Consider the following 27,706-nt stretch of genomic DNA (forward strand, 5'->3'; position numbering starts at 1 on the left):
TGACTTTAGATGCCGGGCAGAGAGATTGAACTAGAAAATGACCAGCAGTCCTTACAGTTCTATTCTGTGGAGAATGGAGACTGCCTGCTGGTGCGATGGTGACAGCAGCTCACACAGCTCAGAGACTGGACTGTGGTTCCGGGGCTCACCGGCAAGAAATGACCTACGGGAGCAGTTCTCTCAGAGGCTGTACTTTTCTTTAGGGAAGAGACTGTTTCTAGGCTTGTACATAATAGCGACAATAAAGGCTTTGTACCAACTAATGATTTTCTGATTTTATTTCATATTTATAGTTCGTGATTGCATTTCATTATGTGAAGATCCCAATACTAAATAGAACCTAGCTAGTCTAATAAAATCTGAACACAGTTCATGTCTGTCATAAGACCAGTTTAATGGGATCCTCTATTGGTACTACTGGTTTTAAAGGCTACTAAAGTGATTTGGTTGGTCATTTAGGGAATGTCCCTTAGACTTAGGGGCACACCCTCCACTGTGTCCAGCAGACATGCTACGGTCACTCTGCTCGACCGCAGTGCTCAGAGTAGGAGCACTTCTCGAAGTTAGTTACATGCTTCCTCCCGCAGTTACCCCTATAGGAGCCTATCTTCTGCTGTAAATGATTCCCAGCACTGATCAGATTTCACTCATATTAGGTAAACTTTAGGCAATGACAGCAGGAAAGCATAATTCTTTCAAAGTGTCAACTATTTAAAAATATCCTTCCCTCTGGCACTAAAACCCTGAGAATATTTGATTTTACTTATATTCACAAAAACGTCGCATTTTTAATCGGAGTACTAAACTGTGACTCCCAGGATTTGTGTGAAATGGCAAAAGAAAACATGCATTTGTCCATTAATGATAAATGAACTTTAAAACCAAGGTCCAGACCTGAGAATTCATCGGGCTCTTCCCCAGGTCTAAGTTGCCCCCTTTGCTCAGACATCTATTTCCAGAAACCCACACTTTGGTACCAGTGACTCCTACTCAGAGTGACCACAGCATCACACAGCATTTCGGTGAGTTTTTCGGCCCATATAATTGTCCTAATCGTGCGAGACGAAGCTACTCTGCAATCCAGGCTGAAAGTCCAACTCTCAGTCACTCAAGATTTCTGAACAAGCCGACTTTTAACCAAAAATGATAGCTAGTGACTGCTAACTAGAAACGATGCATCAGGACTTATAAACTATTTGGTATTTTTCAAATCTCCCGATATATAAATACAGTTTCTGTTATGCTACAGCATCAGGGTTGATTCTTAAAGAGGAAACTGCGAACATGAAGTGACACACGGGGGTCCAGGAGAGCCCGCCTGGAGGTCCCGAGGGAGCACTCAGCACGCGTCCTTCCGCACCGGCTCTCAGTTCCCGCAGACGCCCAGCCCCTCCCCGCGGGCCCCCTCATCTGGCCTCGCACTGACAAGGGTCGCCGCACAGCTCCTTCAGCCTCCACAGCTCCGCGAGCTCCCGTGGGGAGTACTGCGGGGAGGACAGCATCCCTGTTTCACAGGTCTTCTCGCACAGCCACAGGCTGTCCTGTGGGAAACAAAGCCGACGGGACGGATGTCAGCGCTTGAGGACAAGACCGCTCACGCACAGGCTCGACTCTCCCAGGGAAGCTGATGTCACTGCAGAGACAACCATTCGGGCTCTGGGGCGACTGTGGCTGTGGAAGGCAGACACAGGGCGGCACTAAGGGGGGTCCTGGGAAGAAGGGTCTGGAAGCCGCGAATGGGAAGTTTCACACGTGCCATCAGAGCTGATGGCTGCACAGCGGTGGACTCCCACGGCTGTTCTGACGGGAGGCGACCCTGTCCCAGGGTCGTACCAAGTGCTTTATAAATGTTCCCTGACTTAGAGCTCACACTAACCCTGTGAGGCAGGCGCTTTCACAAATGAGAACCTGGAACTGAGAGAGGGGCTGCTCAAGGTCACAGGGAAGCTGTGCAGAGCAGGAGGGACTGGGGACCAGCCTGCGCCCGCGTTAGAGCCGGATACGGCCCAGAGCCACCGTTCAAGCCGAGACCACCACAGAGCTGGCCCACAGCTTACAGGGGTGGCCTGGCCATGCAAGGCTGGCCTCGCCTGTGCCATGCGCAGCTGCTGCATTAAAGGCCCGAGACTCCAGGGCCAGGGGGCTGACGGGATCCCACAGCCAGGCAGGACCCTGAGCGGCCAGAGCCTGGGGCAGTAAGAAAACAGCTGTCGGGAGGAGCCTGTGGGTCCGGCTGGAGCCCGTCTGCGGAGCCCAGGAGTCCCCGTGGGAACTGAACGCTCACGGACGGCGATGCCCCGCGTGGCAGCACAGGGTGCGGATCCTCTCTCCGTGGGGACGCGTTTCACATCCAGACCCCAGCTCCCAAGGAGCAGGAGGCCACCGAACAAGAGCCTCTAAACCAGCGGTTCTCAACCTGTGGGTCGCGACCCCTTTGGTGGTCGAAGGACCCTTTCACAGGGGTCACCTAAGACCATCCTGCATATCAGATATTTACGATTCATCACAGTAGCAACATGACAGTGATGCAGTAGCAACAAAAATAGTTTTATGGTTGGGTCACAACATGAGGAACTGTATTAAAGGGCCAGAAGGTTGAGAACCACTGCAGAACACTCAGGAAACAAGCGCCAAAGCCAGTCTGCAGAAGCCACAGCCACAGCCGCCCGCACACAGAACCAGAGCGGATGCCACCAGGGATGGCACTGAGACAGCCACAGAGCGGTGGACGACTGAAGCTGAACCAGCCGACTGGGTTCACTTCCGCCCCCTGAAATGGGGGGCGCGCTCGGCCCCAGGCACCTCCTATGGCCAAACCAGAGCTGCAAGAATCCAGACTCCAACAGAAATGGCGCGGCAGAGGCCAGCTTGCTGCTCTCTGGGGCTCTGGGCTCTGTCCTGCACGTCTGGTCTGTGCAGACGGTTCTTGTTTTTCTAGCTCGGTGAGCAGTGTATCTCACAGAGCCCTGACCATGTTCCACCCGGCGTTCCCTCGGCATCAGTCAGCCCACCACACTGCTGGAACTCACGTCAGCTGATTCTTTAAGTGTTAAAGCTGCAAAGAATTTCTGATAAAAACCCAATTCTTCTTTGTGGGTAGAACTTCCATTCACAACATTTCCTTATCGTTTTACTCAGAAACACGCTGCCTGGGAACCCAGGCGGATCACTGTGAATCCAGTCACGAGCACAACGACGACGCGAGGAGACCTTCTATCCACTGCTCCCGCCCGAGGTGCGACACAGCCCCCCACCTCGGCTCTCCAGCCCCACCGACGCCCGCTTACCTGGTATCTCTTAGGTCCTATGGCCGCCATCCATATGCCCATGCTCACATCTTCACCCTGGACACGCATCAAAGGGTTAAATGCTCTCCCATCTGTACAGACAGCCACACCTACTCAATGGGCAATAAATGATCTTTCTGCTCTTTGTTGTGTCATCTAACACGAAACCCTGGCATGTGAACACAGACATGGAGTGAAAGCTGGTGGCTGTTTACATGAAGACAGCACATCCTACAAGGGACCCAAGGCTCGCACAGGCCCCAACGCTCCAGCACTGATAGCAGGAAACACGCTGGACGGAGTCACTGGGCAGCGCTGTTGGTGACCCGGTCCCCACTGTCACCCGAATGGAAGCAGCACTCGTCCTCTTCCTTCGGAATATAAATCTTTACTCCTCCAGGGACTAGTAAACATAGGCGGAAAGTATAATAAGGCTCAAAAAGGGCCAGGAGTAGAACTTAGTGCCACATTTGGGGACAGGAGTGTGTCCCTAACGAGTGATTCTCACAGAAAGAACATGCTCTTCCCACGGGGCTGGCCCTGCTCAGGGTGGCACTGGGCTGGGAAGCTGGCTGGCTGGTGCCCCCTCCGGCAGAAACCATTCACTCCCCACCTGGTAGGTCTTCAGCCTGTCCGCGTTGCTGGCCAGCCAGTGGACGATGTCCCGGGAGACCACGTACCCCGAGCCGCAGGCAAAGGCAGGGTACGCAGGGCTCGGGTACTCCAGCTCCTGCCACTTCCCCGTCCGGTCCACGGCCCAGTTCAGCCTGAAACTGAGATTGACACCGAGTGAGCTGCCCCCTGTGTGCCTGACACACGTCCCACCCACCACGCCTGCTCGCCTCACGCTTCCCGTCACCACCAGGAACAGAAGCGAGGGCAGCAGCATGGAGACTTCGTTTGGTCTGAGAAAGGGATTGCCTACGTAGGGCACTTCATATGAACCACATACTTCAATTCCCCCAGAGCTGTCGTTCCTGAATGGGAAGTACCGCTCGTCGTGTGTGTATTTGCTTAAGAAATCCACTGACCCATCTGTATTCCTGAAGAACGAAGCTTCAGAAAGGGAACAAACGTTCTGACATATAACATGCAGCAGCTGCTCATCTGAGGGCAGAGCCAAGTCACTTTCTCGCCTTCGTTACATCAGCTGGAGGTTTTTCACTTTAAAGCTTGTCCTCTAGTCACAGATGAATAACATCCAGAACCCAGGAGCCCATAGGGACACTCCCTGTCTCAGCCACGGCTTCTTGTGAAGAGAAGTCATTTCATCCTAAGGGAATGGCCGTAGCTCAGGCACACAAACGCCCTGGGCTCACAAGCTGAACTTACTTCCCCCACCAGACACTCGGGCCCTGCAGGGTCCTGTGGGCGATCCTGGTGAACACGGCTTCCAGGTCTATGTAGCAGTCGTCATCCGTCTTCAGCAACAAATCAAAGCTGGTGGCTTCCACGGCCCTGGTGGCAAAAGGGGATGTAGGTCAGGGCGCCCACACGAGGAAACAGCAGCCGAGGCATCACACTGCTCCCATTTCACTAAAGCTCCCCCACGGTCGCACACTTGTGCAGTTCCTGGGCCTCCATTCCCCCGGCACCCCTTCACATCCCTGCCTCGGCCCCACTGACAACAGGAAGGCCCGCTGGCGGCCTGGGCTACAGTCGTGGTCCCACTCCATCCTGGCGTCCAGTCACACCACCTCCAGTCTTATCTGTATCTGCCCTCTGCCCACAGGACGACTCAGTTCCATTAGCTTGTCCTGGATCGGAAACATCCCTCCCAGAAACTAGCCTCAGGACCGGTCCCACACCCACAGATGCTGGACAATTTCCCACTGTGCCAGGCAGCAGAGAAGCAGGGCCAGACGGGGGCTCCCCAGGAAAACACACTCGCTGATGGAGTTTTGAAAGGAAAGACAAAGATGTGAGCACTCTGACAGATTTGGTCTAGACCGCTGCGGCTAGAAGGTTCAGTCCTCGTCAGGGCAGACAGTATCCAAGGGCTCAACAGCAAATGATGGGCCGCTGGAGGGACTAATATTAACAACAGTATGTGTAACAGTTACTGTTATTGTTGCTATTATCATTATAAAGGTAGGAATGCCAACTAAGACCCCAGAAATACTGGAGGCTCGGGAAGTGATAAATATGACAGACTCTGAGGGTTGCTGAATTTCATTTTATGTAAAAGTTTTGAAATCAGGGCAAGTCATTTTCAAATGGGTAGAGAATGGGAATATAATGTAGGTGTTCCGTTGGACAGAACTCAGCTGGTAACCTGGGTACACGGGACTATACTAGGGGTAAGATTTAGGGAGACAGGTATGAAAATGGGCCACTTTCAAGCTCCCTATTTTTCATCTGACGTTGGCCTGAGACAACATGGAAGCGACTCGAGGAAGGACTGACTCACTTGCAATCAATCAGCTCTGCCTGCGTGTCCTGGACAGAGCACCATGGTTTGCGCTGCGGCGTGCGAGCCTGAGGGCGAAGCAGCAGCATTTACCAGCCACTCCTCCCGGGAACCAGGACGCGACAGATCGGGGCCCAGTGTGCAGGGGCCGCCGGCTGGTTTGTTTCTTAAAAATCTGGGGTGTGATGGTTTGAGAAACTGTTTCTCCACCAAAGGACACGAAAACAAATTGTAGCCACCGGCACTGACGACCCACCACTTATAGAAGTTGAGCAGCTTCGCGGGGACGTTCCGGTAGGTGTCGACGACGTCCACGAAGACAATATCGCCATGGCGGCTGCTCTCCTCCTGCAGCAAGGCGTCCTCCTCGCGGAGGCTCCTCAGGTGGGCAGCGCGCCGGCCGGGGCGAGAGTGGAGGTTTTGTAAGAGAGCATCACCTTCTAGAAGGAAAAGCCGAGAGCTGGAGAAAATGCTGCCACACAGGGCCAGACCCGTGCCCTGCTGTGCCCTACACTCCGTGCCCGGGGCAATGGACAGGGGGCGGTGGTCGGGAGCGTGGACGCAGGGAAACGGACGCTCAGGGTGAATGGTCGCCTGCGGGGGAGGGAAAGCAGCACCGTTAGGCTGAGGTGCGCACACGGACAAGTCCCTGCAGACGGTAATTTACGGGGTCGCACGGCTGCTCCCTGCAGCCCTGTGTGTAACGGGAAGACGGAGCCAACCCCAGGCCGCATCACCGACCCCGAGTGGCTAAGCTGTGGAGTCACACAGTGGGACGCAGTTTAAAAATCAGCCCGATCTTGTGTGTAAAGGGCAACGGCACTGAAAAATAATGCTGAGAAGAATACGTTGCTAATTGACAGATGCAATAAGATGCCATAAATATCAATTACAAAATGTTCTCATCAAAAGTATGTTTTACCTTAGAGATGTACGACCGTAGCAGATGGGAGAAAAGCATGAGACGGTACTTTCCGACTTGGGCCCCCACTCACCCTGGATCGGCCCACTCACCCTGGATCGGCCCACTCACCCTGGATCGGCCCACTCACCCTGGATCGTGTAAATAAAGCCGCCGGCCACGCCCTCCGCACCTTCCGCGAGCTCAGGAGGCCACGCACCCTCCCCGGCCTGGAAGACACGAGTGCAGCGCTCAGCGCCTCCTCATCAAATGACACCCCTCGTGTGTGACGCTGACTGCCAGGACCAGAGGCCCGCGCAGCTCCCCACCAGCTGCGGGGCCGGAGGCCTCACCACGGGTGACCACAGCGTCCGTCCTGCCACCCATCACACAGCTGGGGTCAGGCCTGCGCAGCGGACACAGCCTCACAATCCCACCGCACACAGTCAGGTCTTTCTGAACAGCCTCCCACCCCTCTCAGCAGGCGGCTCCCTCGCTCCCGGCTCCCTCGCTCCCGGCTCCGGGCTCCCCCGCTCCCGGCCCCCTCGCTCCCGGCTCCGGGCTCCCCCCGCTCCCGGCTCCCTCGCTCCCGGCTCCGAGTATGATGATGCGCGGGGTGTGGAGTGACAGAACCAGAGAACAGCGGAGTTTTTCATCTTCCCTCTGTGACTACACAACATTTCCTACGTATTCTAAACCACAGACTGGTTATTCCATGTTGTCTGGGCCGGTGTAAAAATAAACTTAAAGCCACCTTCATGTATTAAAAATGCTGACGGACGTGTGACAGCTGACCCCAGGACCGACTCACCGTCGTGACCCTGAGGACTCCGCCCCCGTCATGGACGGCCACGCCACGGAGATCTGTGGACACCAGGCCGTGCAGGTCTTGGCTCTCCCACACGACTGTGCCTTCAAAGCTCTTTTGTGAAAGAGAAAAAGCGAGGCATTTCTTTATGGTTGTCATTTAGGTGGTAAGGATTTTTGTTGTTTTTTTTCCTAAGAAACACTGGTTAACATTTTTATCCCACAACGAGCACACAATTGTTAACGTTTTGGTGTATACCCTTGAGTCTGTTCTTCAAATACGCATCCAAAAGACAATGAACAAGAGGACGTAGACCATCTTCAGCCTCTGTAGTCAGTCCCCGCCCAAGTCCAAAGCAGGTCCTCAGGCTCCTCCCACGCCCATGGGGAACGTGCTGAGCGGAGCGGTTCCTCAAGCATCTCCCGCCCTCAGACATCTGGGCCCCACGAGTATCACCATCAATCACGTGAGGCATGTTTTGGTGTCAAACTTTTGTGTTTTATTTAAAACAAGTTCCCAGAAATGAAATTACTAGGATCAGAAACAGACAGATTTTATATGGATTTTGGTGCACAGTGCAAACTGCAAAATTCAAATGCAAATTATACTAATTTACAAGGTCGTTAGCAACTTATGGACGTGCCAGTATGAGATACTGGTGAAAGAAAGCTTAAGCTTAAGCTAATTTGTTACATTAAAAAACGATTCCTGTGCTTCGTGGATTTCTAGTAAAGTATGTGAATCATATAGTCTTTTCTGGGCATTGCTTTGTCTTGCTTCTTTGCCATTGAGCTACTGAATTTTACATTTTTCTTATTAATCTATATGAGCTTTTAACAGATAATCTTGTGTATTTTTATATGCTGAAAATAATTTTCAGAATTATTTGCCATTTCTTTTTTACTGAGTTCAAAGGTCCATAAGTCTTACCTTCCTTAGCCTGACAAGCTTTTCCTTCGTGATTATTACTATGAAAGTCTGAGTTTAGGAAGTTACTTCCTCTCCCCCAAGTTAGGTAAATTCTCCCAACTTCTCTCTGGTTTCCACCGTCAGTGCCATGCCAGCTGGCCCCGTTCTGCTAACATTTCCTGTTTATTTTTCTGTTGTCAAACTAACCTGTTTGGAATGCAAGGCCCCTGACAGATGGTCTCTGTATCGGATCTTTCTATGACTCCGTGACTGTCCTCTGTCACTCACACAGCCACGCGGCTCCCCGCTCCCCACCGGGACCATGGCAACAGGCCACGCTTTGCAGGGTGGCTCGGAGGCATGGCTTCGCTCCCTGGAGCCTGCAGAGTTCGACTGTTCAGTCGGCCCCGCTGTGGCCTCACCCCCGAGCACCTGGAGAGCTGTCCTGACCCACAGAATAGCGGTGCCTGCCCCAAGCCCAGCGTGCGAAGGCTGCGTGGGTGCTCCATCCCCCTCGCCCCCCATACCTCTGGTAAGACGAACTGCTCCACGGGCTTGTACCACAGTCTGTTCACCTGCACCCCACAGCTCGGGGGGCTAAAGCGAGCGACGAAGAGGGCCTCCTGCACAGGGGGAGACAAGAAACACTTCCTGTTGGACACGGATCTCACAGATCTCACACGGTATCTGCATGTCTGACATGGTACCTGCATGTCTGACATGGTACCTGCATGTCTCGCATGGTATCTGCATGTCTCGCATGGTATCTGCATGTCTGACATGGTACCTGCATGTCTCACATGGTACCTGCATGTCTGACATGGTACCTGCATGTCTCACATGGTATATGCATGTCTCACATGGTATCTGCATGTCTGACATGGTACCTGCATGTCTCACATGGTATCTGCATGTCTGGCATGGGACTTGCATGTCTGACACGGCCAGCTAAGTCCTCAGTGGCCCCGCCTGGTTACCAGCACTGTCCCACTGTAGTTCAGGTCTGGGTTCTCTGGTCCGCATGGTTATAAGTAAAGGTAGCTAAGTTCTAAACTACTAAAAAGAGTCTTCATCCCCTTAAAACGCCACCCTGACCTGAGAGGCATTAGGGGAAGTGTGAGGTATTGGTAAGACAACTTACTATGTTTAACCCCAAAGGATTTAGAACAAATGGAAGACCACAGATTTCTACAGGAACAAAGGACTCAGGAATCGCCCTCAAAAGGAACCTTTAGAGGAAAAACCAACATCAAAGAGCACGGCTTCTCTGGCTTCTCTGTCTCGGCCCCTCCCACTGTGTTTCAGACAAGAACACTTCCCTCTTCTCATACCTGTTCTTTCTTTTCTTTTTTGGTTAATCCTCACTTGAGGATATTTTTCCATTGATTTTTAGACAGTGGAAGGGAGGGAGGGGGGGAGGGAGGAACGTGGATGTGAGAGAGGCACATCGATTGGTTGCCTCCCGCACGCCCAACCAGGCCCATGCATTGAGCCCGCAACCCAGGAACGTGCCCGACTGGGAATCAAAGCCTTGACCCTTCGGAGCGTGGGCCGACACTAACCCCTGAGCAACACCAGCCAGGCCTCCTGCCTATTCTTAGCTACCGACTTACCATCCAGGAGACGCCTGTAGCTCAGAGTTAAGGGCACTCTGAGTGGGCTGTGTGTGTCTGTCACGAACGCTCGTTCTCGACATCGTGAGGGACTAGTTTTGCGCGACCCTGTGCGTTCCCCTCTGACATGCCCATGGGTGGGAGGGAGGGAAAGTCTCCCGCCTCCAACACGCCGGGGGGAAGCGGCCGGCGCTTACATACCTCCTGCTCTGCCTGGTACAGCCTGACGGTGATGTTCCTCTGGAAGCCCACGTCGCTGGCGCCGCCCAGCACCCCGAGGCTGGTGATCACGATGGGGTGCAGCACGCGGAAGCTCACGCTGACCACGCGGTCCTTGGAGAGGCCCGGGGGCGGGTCTTCGGGAAAAGTGAACGCCTCGATCTCCTGGTTCAGGACTGAGGAGGGACAGTGAGAAGGGAGTCTGACACCAGCAGCTCATCGGAAGCTCACAGGCCGCCTGACAGCAAAACCTAGGGCATTATTTGTCATGTGATTCTTTCCCAAATGGCAATGCTTTAAATGCTTCAGAAGTATGGCTGCTTTTAGGGGAAAAATTATTCTCAAATTTAAGGACAAAGTTTTCAGTTACAATTAAGTAAAATATGTATTGATCAGAGCTACTTTAGGAGGTTTTGCATGCACGTGTGTGCATATGTATGTATAAACACCACAGGGAATATTAAGTTCAAAGGCATCTGTCAGGAGAGGTGGAGCAAACAGGGATATTGGAAACAATGCTGATTACAGCCACAAATAATGACTAAATTGAGGCTTGCTCTGCAAAATCCAAAAAACCTACATCTCGGACAATTTAAAATACGTGTCAGGGCAGGCAGTTTTCAGACAAAAATAACCGAGATGCGTTCCCCTCCCACTGAGGAGCCCTCGCTGCCGGTCCTGGTGGAGCAGGCACAGCGCACGGCCCGCACGCCGGCCCCTCCACGCCGGGCCCGCCACACCGACAGCCGCCCCGCCCCGCCCCGCGGCGCCGCCTCCCGTTCACAGATAAGGAACCGAGGCCAGAGGCAGAGGAGTCGCCCGGGTCACAGAGGGGCAGAGCCAGGAAGCCCACCCAGGCCGAGTGACTGCCAGTCCCCTGCTCTTCCTGCTCCGTCTAATCAAGGTCAAAACAGCTTCCTTCAAATAATTTTTCGAGAAATGACTGGGTAGATTACATGAAGCATTAACATGGCTCCACTTTCTCCTGCTAAGAACAGACACTGTCCTATTCCGTTCAGCGACTTGTCCTTAACGCCAGCCCCAGGCGGCGTCCCGGCCGCGGAAGGAGGCTCACCCGGGTCCGAGATGTTGAGCAGCCGGCAGGAGTAGGGGTCCTCCCGGTCCTCCACGGGCACCTCGCAGCCCCGGGCGCCGATGATGAACTTGACCAGCACCCTGAGGGCGGGCGGCATGAACACGGTCACCGGGCCTCGCCCTGCGTGTGCACATTTCCTCCCCCTTTCAGAGCGCTGACGTGGAGGCACAGGGCTGATCGGCGTGAACTCTAACTTCACGCTTCCAGCCCAGCTTCCAGCCCAGCAAACGAGGCAGCGAGCACCTCCACAGGCGCTGAGCACCACGTGGCTCCCGGCCAGCCCCCTGCCCAGCCCCCCAGTGAAGCCAGGGTGAGCGCACCTACAGTCAACTCCCCCCCTGCACCCGACACCCAGCCCCGTGTCTTCTCCGCGAGCTCTCTTCCACCTCAGAGGGTGTTCCCGTGGCCCCAGGCTGGCCTTCCTACCCAAGGTCGTCCTCTCCTCTCCTCAACCTTGCTTCACCCGTTACCTGTAACCATGGTTACCTGTAACCCCTGGCTCCATCCTCCCCTATACATTATAAATATGAAGACGTCCTGAGATCATTTCTATCTGCCTCCTGTCCTCCTTGTCCACACCCTTCCCTTTACAGTGAAATTCTGCACAGGAATGAACTACCATTGCAGCCTCTAGTTTCTCATTTCCTGCTCATTTATAAAATAGGAATTTTAGCTTCAATATCCACCACTTCCTCTGCAATGTCTGCTACCAACATAACCAGCGACCTCATCGAGTTTTTCTGGGTTTGTTTGTTTTTTTTAATTATATAGGTCCATACTTTTCTTTTCTTTTTTTTAAATATATTTTTCTTGATTTCAGAGAGGAAGGGAGAGGGAGAGAAAGAGAGAGAGAAACATCAATGATGTGAGAGAATCACTGATCAGCTGACTCCTGCACACCCACCACTGGGGATCAAGCCAGCAACCCGGGCATGTACCCTGGACTGGAATCGAACCCTGGACCCTTCAGTCAGCAGGTTGACACAGCTATCTACTGAGCCAAACTGGCCAGGGCTCATCATTGAGTTTCTATCTCTCTCTTCCTCTCTGAAATCAATCAATATATATATATAGTAGGTATGTTAACCAATGACTATATTCTCCCCAACTACCTTTTGGCTTAACACCCTGGTTAAACTGACTTTGGGGCTCAACGATATGGAGGAAAAGCGAAACACAATGCCATTTCTCCCGGAAAAGAGGCTGCACCTCTTACTGCCTAAGTCAGGCAGGCGCCAGCTCAGAAGAACCTACCGGTGGCCGAGCGCGGGGTGCTGGAGGGCATGTCTCAGCCAGGTGCCTCTGATCACGCTCCGAAGCTCACGGTTACCGCGGGCGGACAACACGCCAACCACCACGGCATAGTGACTGTGTTTCCCCTGAGGCAACGGGGCCAGCGGCTCTAGAAACAAGAAACCGCCAATCAGAAACGCCCCGTCTCAGGGACGACGTGTAATAAGGAACATAAAAACGTTATTACAACATAAACATAAATATGTTTGTAGGAAATACAAGTACAAAGAAGAAATAAATTCTAAAGCTCCTTCAAGCCCACTGTCCAGAGATAACTAACACTTTGGTGTCCTCCACACACAGTACGTGCTCATGCTCACGGGAATATATAAATTCTTTGAAGCAAACGAGATGTTTATAACGCGCATCGGTTTGGAAAGACACTGTGGCATCAGCTACAGCAGAGGGGGCAGGCAGAGTCCGTGAGGCCACCATCAGGATCCAGGCTCCATCACATCACATATAAAAGCTATTTAAGCCCTGGCCGGTGTGGCTCAGTGGATAGAGCGTCTGCCCGCAACCAAAGGGTCCGGGATTCAATTTCAGTCAAGGGCACGTTGCAGGCTCCTCCCGGGCCTGGGTCGGGGCTCGAGCAGGAGGCAACCCACCGATGTGTTTCTCTCACATCGATGTTTCTCTGTCTTTCCCTCTCTCTTCCACTCTCCCTAAAAAGCAATGGAAAAATATCCTCAGGTGAGGATTAACAATAAAAGTTATTTAACTCCTTGAACCTCAGTTTCCCTAACTATGAATGGGCATAAGACTACCTCTCACGGAGCTGGAACTTAAATGAGAGAATGTGCAGAGGTACTGGTGTGGTGCCATGCAAAGAGTAAGCTCTCAACAGCAACTAACAACAGTGAGAATATGCTTTCAAAGGTGGAGTCCTGCCTGAATATTTAGAGTGTCAGTTTGGGAGATGAAGCTGAGAAAGTGCCAGCACCCTTATTAACACCAATAAATGCCACAGCCAGCAAACCTTGTATCCTTACTAATTTACTCTAAAGAATCAAGGTGGGGAAGCAACGTTTCTAGAAAAAAAAAAAAAATCCAGTGACAAGCCATGTGCATGGCTCCTTTTTCACTGTCATGAGGTCCAATGGGCGGGATTACATTTTTAAAATGTGTCCTTAGAAGGAAGACAGAAGGGAAAGATACTCTGTCCCTGTTCCTGTCACCAGTTTCAAAGCTGGAGAGCGACGGCTTATAAATAGCTCTGGGAGGGATCCATTTCATCTCCTTCTCCAATGGTGGGACCTGATCCAGAGTGTCCAGAAATAAATGACCTTTGCTACAGTCAGTGCCATGTTTTTATTTGCCCCAGGATCTAGGTATTCAATCAAAAGACAACAAAAACCTGTTGACCTTTTTTCCAAAGGGCCAGTTAAAATAATAAAAAGGAAATCTGGGGACAGACTTTTCTAATAAGATAATGGAAGGGCATGCCATTGTAACAATGATAGGAATGCAGGAATATTTTTTAAATTTTTTAAATTTAATTTAATTTAATTTTTTAGAGAGTTAGAAACATCGATGAGAGAGACATCTATCAGCTGCCTCCTGCACACCCCCTACTGGGGATGTGCCCACAACCACGGTACATGCTCTTGTCTGGAATCGAACCTGGGACTCTTCAGTCTAAAGGCCGATGCTCTATCCACTGAGCCAAACCGGTTAGGGTGGAATACAGGAATTTCTGTGTAGAGCCCTATTTTCCACAATAGGCATGTTTCCTAAAGGTCCTCCAATTCGAAATGGAATAGAGATACTTGTTATTTCACCCCACCATGAAGCTTGCGCTAAATCAAATTCTTCTCAGGTGACATGTATCGCAAGTAGGGAGAAATCCTGAAAATGGGGAAACCATACGAGTTCATCACAGATCTACAGAGAAGAACAATCATCACACACACTACCAGCATGCCCTCCCAAAACAGCTCTAGGAAAGGCATCCGCCACCACGCGTCTACCATTCTCTCTAAAATTCAGGGAGTGCTGTCCGGCTGGCGTAGCTCAGTGGTTGCACATCAACCTATGAACCAGGTCACGATTCTGAGTTTAGGGCACATGCCCAGGTTACAGGCTCCATTCCCAATGGGGGGAGTGCAGGAGGCAGCCGATCAATGATCTTCTCTCATCATTGATGTTTTTTTCTCTCTCCCTCTCCCTTCCTCTCTGAAATCAATAAAAATATATATTTAAAAAAATAAAATTCAAGGAGTGTTTACTAGGAATCGGGCACTGTTCTGGCTGTTTTGCTAATTGATTCATTAAAAAACAACCCTATGAGGTCATCATTTCATAAATAAGAAAACAAGCACAGACAAGATGAGCTTAGAGGAAAAAAAAAAAAAAAAAGATGAGCTTAGAGGGGTTATTGGGGATGAACCAGCCCCAGGCAAATTGCAAAGCAAGCTCACAATACGTCTTCGGCCTCTACTTGCCCCAAGTCTGTTTCATTTAGACAGACTGCGGGTACTCTGGGAGCAGGGACACTGTATCCAGCAAAAGACTAAGCATTTGTTGAATGGATATGCTTTTTTCCAAATACCTCCGGTGGTTCTCAACCTATGGGTCTTGACCCTTTGGGGATTGAACGACCCTTTCACAGGGGTAACCGAAGACCATCGGAAAACACATATATAACTACATACTATTTTTGTGATTAATCACTATGCTTTAATGATGTTCAATTTGTAACGATGAAAATACATCCTGCATATCAGATATTTACATGATGATTCATAACAGTAGCAACATTACAGTTATGAAGTAGCAACGAAAATAATTTAATGGTTGGGGTCACCACAACATGAGGACTGTATTAGAGGGTCGCGGCATCAGGAAGGTTGAGAACCACTGCCTTAGACATAGAAGTCTTGTGGTCACATCATTTTTCTGAACTAACCTTTACAGAATTCCTCCTAATGCATCATCCCAAACCAATGTTATTTTTAAAAAATATTTTGTATTGATTTCAGAGAGGAAGGGGGGGAGAGAGAGAGAGAGAGAGAGATAGAAACATCAATGATGAGAGGGAATCATTGATTGCCTGCCTCCTGCACGCCCCACACTGGGGATTGAGTCCGCAACAGGGCATGTGCCTTGACCAGGAATCGAACCGTGACCTCCTGGTTCATAGGTCAACACTCAACCACTGAGCCACGCTGGCCGGGCTCAAATACTAGGTGTACCGGTTAACAATGCGGATTTTTTTCAATTGATGGAGTTCCACATATGTTGATATAGATGCGATCTGATATGTATGCTATTTTGTTGTATTGCTCCTCCAGATGACCACTTGTTCCGATGGATGGCACACGGACTTTCTGAGCAGCCCTTCAAAAACGTAGGAAGACGTGGAAAATTGGGCCTCTGAATGGTCTGCCTCAAAACCAGAAAAGTTCTATTGGGACGGTCTCCACAAATGACCCTGAAAGATGGGGGAAATGTGTAGCTAGCAACGGACGTTACTTTGAATAAAGAACTTTTGATGTTTGTTTCCTCTTTAAATTATCGTGTTTTCTTTGATTAACTATTGGCCAGTTAATAATGCGAATTAACCATTCACCGGTTAAAAATGCTGATTAATTATTAACCGGTTAATAATGCAGATGAACAATTATAAGTTCAGAACTGCAAACAGTCCATCCTAATGTTTAAAACTTTGGGAGAAGCGAACAGCTGTTTGGGGGAAGAATGGTAAAAAAAAAATAAAATAAAATAAAAATAAAAATTCCCCACGTAGTTAAAAAACAAGCAGACAAAAAAGCATGAGGATTACCTAATCTGTGAAAGAGCCTTCGGGGTGTCTTAAAGGTCCTACCTAGGGTGAGCCCTTAGGAAAGAAGACAAGCAGGGACACCTACGTGGCGCTCCGGGCGGCGGGACCCGTCCACGCGCACACAATGCAACGGGCACCTGCCCGGGGCAACGCGCTCCGTGGAGGAGGCTGGGACCTGCCCGGGAGGGAGGGGGGGTGAGGCGGCCGCGGCCGGGATCCGGGGTCCGGGCGAAGCTGGGGTCCCACGTGCGCGTCATTAGCAAGGAGTTCGCCAGCCGGACTCGCAGGTGCCGCTCCGCCCGGCGCCCGCGTCCCGCTCGCGTCCACCCGTGTTTCCCGGCTGAGATCACCAAGTCTGCAAAGGCCACGAGCTCCGTCCGCTCCTGCGGCACCGCCATCCCCAAAAGCAAGGCCCGGCCCCTCGGACCCCCGCGCAGACACTCCCCGCGGCACCAAGAGCTCAGTCTGGACCCGACGAGACCGAAGAAAGGGACCCGCTGGCGGCGAAAGGGCACGCGGGGCTCCGCGCCAGGCAGGCGGGCGGCTCGGCCCGGCCTGGGGCGGCCGCAGGACTCGGGTCGGAACCGGGGCCAGGAAGGAAAGCGAGGGGTGGGGTGGGGGTGACAGCCGCCGGACGCGCGCAGACCAGACAAGAGCGCCCCCAAGTTTCCCCGACTTCACCGCCCGCGGATGAAAAGGCCCCCGTGCGGACCGTCCCCCCAACCTGGACCCCCGCCCCGCGTCCGCCCCACCCCACCCCCGGCGGCCCGGCCCGGCCCGGCCCGGCCCTCACCTGCGGGGGACTCGGCGGAGGCGCGCGCGGGCGGCGGGGAGCGCAGCCGCAGCCAGAGGTGCAGCGCCGCCCCGAGCACGCACGGGCCCAGCAGCACCAGCCAGTTTCGCATTGGCCGCCCCCGCCAGCCCCACCTCGCGCCCCCGTCGCGCGCCGGGCCCTCCCGCGTCCCGGCGGAGGGCAGGGAACCTGCCGAGGGGGCGGCCGACGCCCGTGCGACGGCTCCAGGGGCTCCCGCCGCCGTCCAGGTGCCTCGCGGTTTCCGGCCGCGCGCCTGGGATCCTCAGATGCGGGAGGCGGCGGCCACTGGGCGGCCGGAGCCCCGCCCCTCGCCGGGCCTCCCCACGCCCCTCACCCGGCCCCGCCTCCTTCGCTCTTGCTGGCCCCGCCCCTTTGCTTGTGTCCCGTCTCGCGCCCCACCATCCTGCTGGGAGTTGGAGTCCTGCTCCCGGCCCAGGCGGGCGGCGCACCAGTGGTCCGGAGGCCCAGAAACTACATTTCCCAGAAACCCACGCTCTCGCTTGCGTCACTCGGCGGGCGCGGAGGCGACGCAGGAGGTCCTACACTGAGCATGCGCATTCCCCCCTTCTTCGCCACCCCGCCTCCTTCCAAGGCTTTGGAGGAGGAGATGCCGAGGAGCTCCCCCCCTTGGAGGTTGGGGTCCCCTCACCCCCTTGCTGCGGAGGTAGCTCCGCCCTGGCGAAGGCCTAAGGAGCTAGAAGAGCCCGCAGTTTTCAGTCGCGCAGACGCTGCCTGCTGTACGAAGCCGGGGTCCTGCGGGCTCCCCACGCGGCCCGACACCGCGAGTCTGCGGTGAACCCTCTAGTCAGTGTCAGTCGGGGTACAGCGCCGACCGGCCCCGCCGGCCCAGGACCCTCAGGCCCCTTCAGCGGCCTGGGAGGGCGCCGAGAACCCCCGAGGGGCACCGCGTCAAAGAAGCCGTTTGCCTCGGTGTCTACGGGCTGGGCGGTGTCATCGCTGAGCCACCTGGAGCCTTGGGTGGGGCTCCTTACCCGGAGGTGCTGTTTGCTAATTGGGGTTTGTGGCACCCCCCCCCCCATCCATTCCTGAGGGTCCGAGGCAGGAGGAGTGGGGAGGATGCCACCTGCCTCAGTTCCAGGGAATCCCAATGGGAACCGGATGGGATGTCAGGCTCTGACCAGTGGGATTCCCGCTGTTTTCCCAAAAGACATGGATTCCACAGCCTGGCATCCCGCACCCCTTCCCGGGGCACTGTCTGCGGGGCGCTCAACGCCGGCGCTAGGCCCACGCAGCCTTGGATCGCCAGCACCGCCCACTTCAGGATGTGTCAGATACACTCTCATGTGCCCAGGAGTCAAGGCTTAGCCACGCGCCACAAAGACAGAAAAATAACCGTAGGATCCTTGACTGCTGGCCACCAAGCCCACCTTTTATTGACGTATAACACGGGTACAGGAAAGTGCACGAATGCAACGTGCACAGCTGGAAGGATTTTCACAACCTGGCCAGTCGGTGCTAGGAAGGGGGTGCACCGCGGAGGGGATGTGGGCAGCCACAGGGGCGGGGACACTGCATCCCACTCAGTGGACTTGCAAGGGGTGATTCCGTCCTGCGGGAAGGGGCGTCAGATGCTGGACAAACTGGGAACAGAATGACAGATGCCTTCCTCTCTGACATAAACAAAAATGTGTTTTAAGAAAATAACATGAAAACGGAAAGAAAAGTGGAATCGTTACAATCATGAAACCCAAAGGACAGACGAGACCGGCTCCCCTGAGGGGTGGCTGAGCAGGGACGGGCAGGGCGGGGAGGGGGCTCCCTAAAGCTACGGGCATGCGGGTTCCCGCGGGGCGGTCCGGAAAAGGAGGTGCTGCATGGCCAAGGGCGTCAGAGGATGGTGCAGAAGAACTTCTTCTCCCGGAACGGGTTTTCCGACGCCGGCACGGGGATGATGAGCGGGTCCTCCCGGACGTGGGCCTCGCAGTAGGCCAGCAGGTCCGCGGCGGCCTGGGACACCTGCGGGGACACGGCACAGGCAGGTGCAGGGTGAGGGGCCAGTTCCCAGCGTGTGTGTGGAGAGTGGGCCCGCCAAGGACAGGACGGGCTGTGTGCACAGCCAGCGGCGAGCCCATGCTCGGCCTGGGGAGAGGCTGGGTGCAAACCCGAGGAGACGGGTGGACGCTGCTCCAGTCCCACCACCTGGCAGAACAGAACGGGAGGCAGCAGGAGGGTCCCGGCCTCCCCTGTTTTTAAATATATTTTTATTGATTTCAGAGGAAAGGAGAGGGAGAGAAACAAATGATGAGAGGGAATCACTGATTGGCTGCCTCCGATCAGTTAGAGCAAGCATGTCAAACTCTTGGCCGGCGAGAGGGAGAGAGAGAGAGAGAAACAATGATGAGAGAGAATCATTGATCGGCTGCCTCCCGCACACCCCCCACTGGGGATCGAGCCCGCAACCCGGGCCTGTGCCCTGACCAGGAATTGAACCGTGACCTCCTGGTTCGTAGGTCAATGCTCAACCACTGAGCCACGCCGGCCGGGCTCAGATACTAGTAAAATCCTGAAAAATATTTTAGTGTGACGAAGAAAATTTTTCGTGTGCCTCGGTTTATGGTTCACCAGCACCCTCCCCTGGTCTGAAGCTGACTTGCTACATTATAATTGTTCCTCCTGGGCCTGGATCAGTTTACTAGTTCAGATGCCTGTGAGTATCTATGTAGATCAGCGGTTCTCAACCTGTGGGTCGAGACCCCTTTGGGGGTCGAGCGACCCTTTCACAGGGGTCGCCTAAGACCATGGGAAAACACATCTATAATTACATATTGTGTTTGTGATTAATCACTATGCTTTACTGATGTTCAATTTGTAACAATGACATTGGGGGTCACCACAACATGAGGAACTGTATTAAAGGGTCGCGGCATTAGGAAGGTTGAGAACCGCTGATGTAGATGGACCTGACTCATTTAATTTCCCAAGAGCAGCCACCAGGGGGCACTGCGCCAGGACGGAAGCACGGGAGGTGGGGCTCAGAAATGGGGCTCTCTCTGGACAGAGGTGGAGGATGGCACTGGGCCATGTTCTGTCTCACATCCGTGTATCTGCGACCCTCGCAGCCCCGTGTCTGCAACACCCTAACAACCTTCCTACCAGTGCCTGGCCCTGCTGGTCTGGGGGGTCTCATCCAGGGATGCTGTCACCTCCAAAGGTGGTGCTGCCCTTGATGCCACAGTTTCTCTTCCAAGAAAACCAACTGTCCTTAGATCGCCTCCCGTTCTTGTTGTGGGATCACGGGTGCGTTTGCTTGGCCACACTCCTCTGGGTGAGAGTGGAGTCCTATGTAACAGGAACCAAGACCTGAGGAGGTCACGGGTGACCAGTTGATTGATTGATTGATTTCAGAGAGGAAGGGAGAGGGAGAGAGAGAAACATCAACGATGAGAGAGAATCATGGATCGGCTGCCTCCTGCACGCCCCACACTGGGGATCGAGCCCACAACCGGCCATGTGCCCTGACCGGGAATCAAACCTGAGACCCTTCAGTCTGCAGGCTGATGCTCTATCCACTGAGCAACACCGGCCAGGGCACAAGTGCCCAGTTTAGAAGACACGAACCGGGGGCGGGGCTGGGAGCGGCAGAGGCCACGGGCCTGGGGGGAGGGGGGCATAGGGAAGGGGGGCCGGTTCCCTGTTCATGCCAATCCGCTGCCCCCAGGACGTGTTCCTTATGATCCGGCGCCATAAGACCTCCACCTTCAGGGACGCCAAGGAGCTGAGCACCGTGTTGGAGCTGAAACGCATCGTCAAGGGCATTCGCAGCGGCTGCGCAAGGATGACCAACTTCTGGATGAGAGCAGGACACTGGGCGAGTGTGGCTTCACCAGGCCAACAGCGAGGCCACGGCCCCAGCCACTGTGGGGGCGCCTTCCTTTGCGCATCGAGCCCTTCTCCAGCCTCCAGAGCTGACGCAGGAAGCAGTGCCAGTGAACAAGCCGCGCAGTGAGAGGGCCTGGGGCCGCTCCTCCCGGTGCCCCCCCCCGCCCCCCCCCCCAATTAAAGAGATGTGGGTGTCTGCCTGGTTGCTGCCTCTTTATGCGCACCCTCTCCTGACTCCGGGCATCATCCTGGCAGCATCCTCACGGGGTGGGGCTTGCTCCTTGCAAGACTCCTCCCAGCCTCCCCTCTGGCTGCCAGGCTGGCCTGCTGGACCACAGGCTCTCACTGCTCAGCAATCCACCCGCAGCCCGGCCCGGCCCGCCCCTCAGAGGCCATGGCAGAGAACCGGGAGAACCCAGAGCCCCAGGCTAGTCCGTTCAGCCGGCTCCTGCCTCAGGGCGAGAGGTGCGAGGCTTTGTTCATTCCCCATCAATAGTCCCCATTGCCGCTTCCCCCTCCGCCTCCACCTCCGCACGCTGGCTCCCGGGCACCTGCCTCTTTCCTGCTCAGAGACCAGAAGCAAAAGTGTAAGCCAGAACCAGCGTGTGGTCCAGAGCTGTCTATGTGAACCCTGTCGTCAGTCACTAGAAGGGGCAGCTCTCCCCGCTGCCCTTCTCCACCCTCTAATAAACAGTCTGTAGACTCAAAAAAAAAAAAAAAAAAAAAGAAGAAAGGAAAAGAAAAGAAACAAACCGGCAGCTTGGGAACAACGGTGGGACTTTACCATTACATTTCAGAGGAAAAGAGGTGATTAAAACAGACCAAGTTAGCACATAACCCCCGTGGCTGCACTGTAATTACAAGCTTCGATGATGGGAGAAAATGTTGCAATTGCTATAGTCACATTCCAGGACAAGGGGATGGCATAATTACTATTCTGGCCGTGACAGCCCTGCATTCGCATCCGCATCCGCTCAGAGCGCCTCACACCTATTGTTCAGCAATCCCCGTCTCTCTAACAATAGGACTTGGGATCCATTACAAGCTCCGCCTGCCACCCCTGAGAAAACAAAGCAGGATTATAGAGGAGAGCACAGCCCAGTGGCAGCCCCCACGGCGACGGTGTCTTTGACAAGGTCAAACTCGGCCGGCCACTGCACGGCCGGTGTGGCTCAGTGGTTGAGCATCGACCTGTGAACCAGGAGGTCACGGTTCGATTCCTGGCCAGGGCACACACCCGGGCTGCGGGCTCGATCCCCAGTGGGGGGAGTGCAGGAGGCCCCCAACCAATGATTCTCTCATCATTGATGTTTCTCTCTCTCTCCCTCTCACCAGCTGCAAGTTTGACATACTTGCTCTAACCACTGTGCAACCAGCCAGGGCTCCATGCTGAACTCTTTCTTGCTTATTGGCACGACAATGGAGCTAAATAGAACCCTGAGGACCCAGCGTATACCTGGAGACCCCGCACACCGGGCGTCACGTGACTCCTGACCCCCTGACCGTGGTGGACACAGAGGCAATGCTGAAGCAAACTGCTGGCGGGTGTGGGCCGAGGAGCAGGGGGGTGGGGGGCGTTGCTCACCTTCACCCGGTCCATGCAGGCTTCCATCTTGAGCTGCTCCACGGCCTTGCGGGCCTGCGAGATGCTGGCGGTGCTGCTGCTGGACATGCCCTCCTTCCTCCCGCGGCCCTGGAGGCCCTGGAACGGCCGGGAGAAGAGGCAGAGGGCACAGGCGCTGCTTCCCAAGGGCGAGGCGGGGCCTGCTCAGCGCCTGTCCGGTCCCGTCCCGTCCGCCACCTGCCGCTGGCTGCTGTGGGAAGGATATTCTGATATTTTGGTGCAGTAAAGAAGCTAACATTCCATTTCCGGTTCACAAGCAGTGACCAAGCAATCGCTCTCCCTGAGCGGTATGTCTCTTCCTGCCTGCGTGTGTCCAGAGTGAATAAAATACCCAGAGACAGGGAAATCCACAGGACTGGACAGGAGCTCCGCTCAGAAAGCTGCGGGGAGAGCAAGCGGGGGATTTCCGAAAGACGCCGCTTCGAAGTCCCGAGACGGGAAAGGGCAATGGACGGACACGCGGGCACTGGAGGCATTCTCCCCTCCCAAGCAGAACAGCGAGACAGGTATAAAAAAAAAGGTGATAGTGAGACGCGGCTATAAATAAATGAGATGATGTGTCTTTTGCACGTCAATCTTTTCTCAGCCATTTGGCCACCTTCCTCATAAGGTGTAGCTGTGTGTGTGTGTGTGTGTGTGTGTGTGTGTGTGTGTGAGGCAGCGTTACCCGCAATCACTCCTAAAGACCGACCCGGACCCCTTGCAAGGAGGCTGAGGGTCGGAGCCGCAAACAGGAAGGCCATTGTCCTAAACAGTCATTTCAGCCTCATGACCCCTCAGCCAGGCTACTCCTTAAACAAGCAAGGCATGGGGTACCCCGTGTATTTCCACCGGACCCGACTACAGACTAAGTGCTGTGTCTACCTTTTCTCACCGTGGAGAGTGAGCCAACACACACTTTGGCAATAATCCACAGTTCACAGGGACAGGGTCTGGTTTCTCAGGACTGAAAGGGCCTTTTTAAAAAATATATATTTTTATTGATTTCACAGCAGAAGGGAGAGAGACAGAAACATCAATGATGAGAGAGAATCATTGATCGGCTGCCTCCTGCACGCCCCGCAGTGGGGATGGAGCCCGCAACCCGGGACCAGAAATGAGCCCTGACCCCCTGGTTGATAGGTCGAGGCTCAACCACTGAGCCACGTGGGCCGGGCTGCGACCAGCCTCTGACAGTCCTGGGCGGAACAAGCCAGCAGAACCCACCAACCATGTTACCATTTGGTCGAACTTGGACATTTTGGGACGTCCTATACCAGTGATGGCAAACCTCTGACACGCGAACTCATTTTTTTGGTTGATTTTTCTTTGTTAAATGGTATTTAAGTTTATAAAATAAATATCAAAAATATGTCTTTGTTTTACTATGGGTTGCAAATATCAAAAAATTTCTGTATGTGACACGGCACCAAAGTTAAGTTAGGGTTTTTCAAAATGCTGACATGCCGCGCTCAAAAGGTTCGCCATCACTGTCCTATATCTTAGTCCAAGGTGCACACAACAAGCAAGTCCTCCTCAATGCAGACCCTTCTCCAGCGGCACCCCTGCCCTCCTTGCCACACCCCCGCCCCCCGTTATTTCTAAGGAGAATCAGACCCGCGCTCCCCAAAGCCCTCAGGCGAGCGCCCGCATTTCAGCACCAGCATCCGGGACAGACGCCACAGGGAGGGGGGCAACCCTCGCCTTGTCGCCCCTGGAACCGCTTGGAGGCCGGTGTCCCAGGGGATGGGAAGCAACGGAACCCCAGCTGGCGCTCCCCAAAGCATTTTCCCGGTAACATGGCCAACGGGCCACCCTCTGTCCGGGGAGGTCCTGGGCGTGGGGCCAGGGGCGACCTCCAGGAGAGCAGCGCCCGCCCCGACCCGCAAGGACACGGTCCCCCGGAGCCTCACAGTCCGTACGCACCTGCGCTGGGCGGAGGGTCCGGGTTCGAGCAGCCGCGCACCTGTGCCGGCCGCGGGGTCGGGACCAGTTCTTCACGCAAAGCTCCGCGGGCACCGGATCCGGGACGTTCCGCCCTCGAGCGCGGAGCCCAGGTGTCGCCCGTCCGCACAGCCCCGCCTCCGCTCACGCGCGGGCTTTGTCTCCCGCACGGCGCGCGCGGGGGGCGTGGGGAGCCGGGCCGCGCGGCATCGTCCCCCGTGGGCGCGGGGCGGGAGCCCGTCAGCAGCGCCGGCCCGAAAGGGCGCCGGGTGCCTCTGGCTCAGCCCGGCCCAGCCCCGCGTCTTGCTCCGCAGGGGTCGCGCCAGCTCCGCAGCGGGTCTCCGGGCGCCTGGAGGGGCAGGGCAATCCCGCCCGCCGCCGTCACCGGTGCGTCACGGGGGCTCCCTCCCCAGGCTTCCCGCGCAGGGGCTCCGCCCCGCCTCCCAGCCCCACCCACGGCCCCGCCCAGCCCCTGCGCTGGTATCTCACCCCCTCCCCGTCCCCCTGCGGGCTCCCCGTACTCCCCCTCCCCGTACTCCCTGTCCCGACCCCCTAGGCTCCCCGCCCCGCCTTCCCGCTCCCCCTGATCCCCTTGCAGCGCGCCTCCCGGGCCCAGGGAGGGAGGGGGGTGCAGCGGGGTGAATCCCTAAGGCGCTCAGGGAGAACCTGGGCGGGTCAGACACCAGGGCATCGGCCTGAGTCCGGCCGCAGCACCGGGTCGTGTAAAGAGCCGCCTTCAGTCTGTTTTATGACATTTACTCCGGGCTGAGCGGCAGGGAGGACAGAGGGAAGCCGTCAGTCACAGTGTCCGCTGCAACAGGCCCGGGGGCGTTTAAACATGTATGTATTAGTTTCATGCTGAATAAATAATCCCCCCGGATTCATGTTTATTTTACATAAAAATAGAACATTGCACTCTTTACAAGACCAGTCACTTTGCATATTTCTTTAAATGACGGACTTCAGCCTTAAAAATAAAGGACTGAGTAGCAACCCTCTTCTAATGGGACTCATTGAACGCTCTCAGTAGAAAAGTGAAAGCAGACAGTAGCTGCAGTTTTTTAAAACAAGCAGATCACGGCAACGTGAACAGGAGGAAGGTCGCCTCCGCCTGGGCCGGAGCCCCAGGTCGGTGCCAGGCAGTGGGTGCGGCTCCAGGCCCCACGGCTCCAGGTCGAGGCCCAGCCCCTGCTGCCTCTTGCATCCATCCACGCATCGTGCTTCCTGCAGTTTTTACGCAGAATGTTTTAGAAAGTCTGGAAGTGACAAAGTAGTTCTGTAAACACCGTAGGAGTCACATTTTCACACAATCGCACCGGTATTCTCAGGCAGGAACACGTGTGTCTCGTGTGGTCACGTGTCGCTCAGCGATTAGTGTCTTCACAGCCGATGCAGCAGCTCCCAGTGGACACACGGCTGCAACCGGGGTGGGGGGAGGCTGTTCCGAGCTTGGGGTCGGTCCTGACGGCGGCGGCGTGCTGGGCGCACAGGGAGGTGTCCCCGCTGTCGCTGGAATTCTCGGGCGGCACAGTTAGCAGAGCAGAGTGGAACCGGTCCCGCAGGGCTGTCCAGCCTTTTTAAGACAGAGTGAGCAGTCACTCCCCGGGGGAAGCTCCTGCACGCTGGCCCGACGGCTCGCCCGGCTGTGCACGCCCGCCCGGCAGTGGAGGCTCCCGTGAGGAGCGATCACCGGGTTTCCATCTTCGTGACTCGGCGAAGGGCAGGCAGTGGCTAGTGTTATGGGTTTTAAACAGGACTTTTATGGAGACAGAGAACGTGTCTGAATCGCGGCTACCTGTTCTTGTGGGTGGAGGTCAACAAACTCTGGGTCTATCTGAGCGAAGGCCTGGCAGCAGCTGCTGTTTAACACGGAGTCGTTAGTCATCTGTTTCCGGTGGCCAGCCAGCCCGTAAAACGCCTGGTCATCACCAAGTCCTGACTTCTTGACCTTTTACTTTCCTTTTTTGGGGGGCGGGGGGCAGGTGGTGAGGAGTTATCTCGGCACAAACTGTTGGAATGATAGAAACGGGGCCCTCATCTCCTCCGTAGAAGAACAACGAATGGGACTGACTCACGGAGGCCCAGTCCTGCGGGCCATGCCCGTCACCCTCCCGACCACACGTACAGCGAGACCCTCCGCCCAGCGCCCTGGGAGCTGCAGAGGTCGGTGCAGATGAAGAGGTTTTATAAGTATCTGAGGGTGTCTGCTCATCGTTTCTTCAGGTTCAGCCTCCCAAACGGAAGCCACAGATCCTGATGGAGCGCCAGGCTCTCGGACACCCCGCCGCCCTCAGCCGGCCGCGTAGCTGCTCAGGAAGGAGCAGAACATGGGCTGCTTCAGGCGCTGCTGGTCCTTCCGGCACCAGGCGATGACGGTGCCCTCGCTGTTTGCCGTGTACAGGTGGTGGCCGTCACAGGAGAAGGTGAGGCTGTGGGAGAGAAAAGCCGTCTGCACGGTGTGTCTCTAACACGGGTGATCACACGGGGATCTGGGTGCAGAAGTGACGCTCTCCGCATGCCTGCCACGGCCACGGGTCCTGCTGATTGGCAGGTGGTCTAGGGGCCCCGGGGCACCTTGGGGGCTCCTCCCACAGGCGATATGGAGCAGTGTCGGTTCCATCCCCTCCTTCCCCACTTTCCCGTTCCTTCCTGTTTTTCCTTTATGACGTCAACACAAACACTTGGGCACAGGAAACTTTAAAAAATGTAACAGTTCTACCTTTTCTCTTTAGAGTAATAAATTATTATTTAAGGAGATATATAATTTCACTTAAATATAAAAATAAATTATTAACTTAGGGTCATTAAACTGGAAATTTAGCATACTGAAAATAAATGTATTTAATAGGGTAGAATTTGACTTCCTTATGTCTAATCGAGTTTTCAGCGGGGGGTGAGGGGGCCACGCAGAACGGTCCTGCCAGGCACGCCCTGGGCCGTCAGTCACGTGACCGTCTCTTCAACAAAAAGGAAAGACATCGCTTCAACTCTAGGCCTTTCCGGGCCCCGCCCCGTGTGCCCGTGGGTTAGACTCGGCTCCTGAATCAGATTTAAGCTCCACCAAGACAAGGACTGGGCCTCCTTTGGCCACTGGGTCTGGGCAGCCTGGGGTTTGATAGGTGTTGGCTGTTTACGAAACTCCCATCACAGGTTTCTTTAGGTCTGTGTGTGCTCATGTCCAACAA

At 54.8% G+C, this 27,706-nt stretch overlaps 4 protein-coding genes across 7 annotated transcripts in view; 1 reads left to right on the forward strand and 3 right to left on the reverse strand.

The window, feature by feature from the left end:
• The window catches only part of TBCE (tubulin folding cofactor E), a 14,392-nt gene extending 14,131 nt beyond the window's left edge, over nt 1–261 (forward strand). For all 3 annotated transcript variants that reach the window (XM_081114335.1, XM_081114336.1, XM_081114337.1), the window contains one exon: nt 10–261. In XM_081114335.1, the coding sequence (XP_080970461.1) occupies nt 10–102 (93 nt within the window). In that variant the 3' untranslated portion in view covers nt 103–261. The remainder of the gene's footprint in view (nt 1–9) is intronic.
• On the reverse strand, nt 254–17,230 carry B3GALNT2 (beta-1,3-N-acetylgalactosaminyltransferase 2). Its single transcript, XM_081114338.1, has 12 exons — nt 17,114–17,230; nt 12,498–12,645; nt 11,223–11,323; nt 10,130–10,323; nt 8,843–8,938; nt 7,410–7,520; nt 6,750–6,828; nt 5,954–6,137; nt 4,620–4,745; nt 3,901–4,060; nt 3,288–3,344; nt 254–1,541 (listed from the first exon to the last, which is right to left on the reverse strand). Exons 1-12 carry the CDS (start codon nt 17,223–17,225, stop codon nt 1,407–1,409), a joined length of 1,503 nt encoding a protein of 500 aa, XP_080970464.1. The 5' UTR covers nt 17,226–17,230; the 3' UTR covers nt 254–1,406.
• Nucleotides 17,231–18,498: 1,268 nt separating this feature from the next.
• Nucleotides 18,499–24,904, reverse strand: GNG4 (G protein subunit gamma 4). Of its 2 annotated transcripts, none has more exons than XM_081114571.1 (3): nt 24,504–24,904; nt 22,560–22,788; nt 18,499–19,111 (listed from the first exon to the last, which is right to left on the reverse strand). In XM_081114571.1, the coding sequence occupies exons 2-3, from the start codon at nt 22,644–22,646 to the stop codon at nt 18,983–18,985; spliced, it is 216 nt and encodes a 71-aa protein (XP_080970697.1). In that variant the 5' UTR covers nt 22,647–22,788; nt 24,504–24,904; the 3' UTR covers nt 18,499–18,982. The 2 variants fall into 2 exon arrangements, with proteins under 2 accessions (XP_080970697.1, XP_080970698.1); XM_081114572.1 differs by having other exon boundaries at nt 22,560–22,785; nt 24,504–24,863.
• A 365-nt stretch (nt 24,905–25,269) lies between these two features.
• LYST (lysosomal trafficking regulator) overlaps nt 25,270–27,706 on the reverse strand; it is a 75,148-nt gene continuing 72,711 nt past the window's right edge. The window contains exon 52 of the mRNA XM_081114529.1: nt 25,270–26,950. Coding sequence (XP_080970655.1) covers nt 26,812–26,950 — 139 coding nt within the window. The 3' untranslated portion in view covers nt 25,270–26,811. The remainder of the gene's footprint in view (nt 26,951–27,706) is intronic.

The sequence above is a fragment of the Myotis nattereri genome (assembly GCF_964212035.1).
Source record: "Myotis nattereri genome assembly, chromosome: 20".
Taxonomy (NCBI): Eukaryota; Metazoa; Chordata; class Mammalia; order Chiroptera; family Vespertilionidae; genus Myotis; species Myotis nattereri.

Coding starts and splice junctions, on each gene's coding strand:
- B3GALNT2 (XM_081114338.1), bottom strand. CDS start 17,225: ATGCGAAACTGGCTGGTGCTGCTGGGCCCGTGCGTGCTCGGGGCGGCG. Junction 12,646..17,113: donor CTCCGCCGAGTCCCCCGCAG/GTGAGGGCCGGG, acceptor TCTTGTTTCTAG/AGCCGCTGGCCCCGTTGCCT. Junction 1,542..3,287: donor TAGGACCTAAGAGATACCAG/GTAAGCGGGCGT, acceptor TGTTTCCCACAG/GACAGCCTGTGGCTGTGCGA.
- GNG4 (XM_081114571.1), bottom strand. CDS start 22,646: ATGTCCAGCAGCAGCACCGCCAGCATCTCGCAGGCCCGCAAGGCCGTG. Junction 19,112..22,559: donor CCTGCATGGACCGGGTGAAG/GTGAGCAACGCC, acceptor GTGTCCCCGCAG/GTGTCCCAGGCCGCCGCGGA.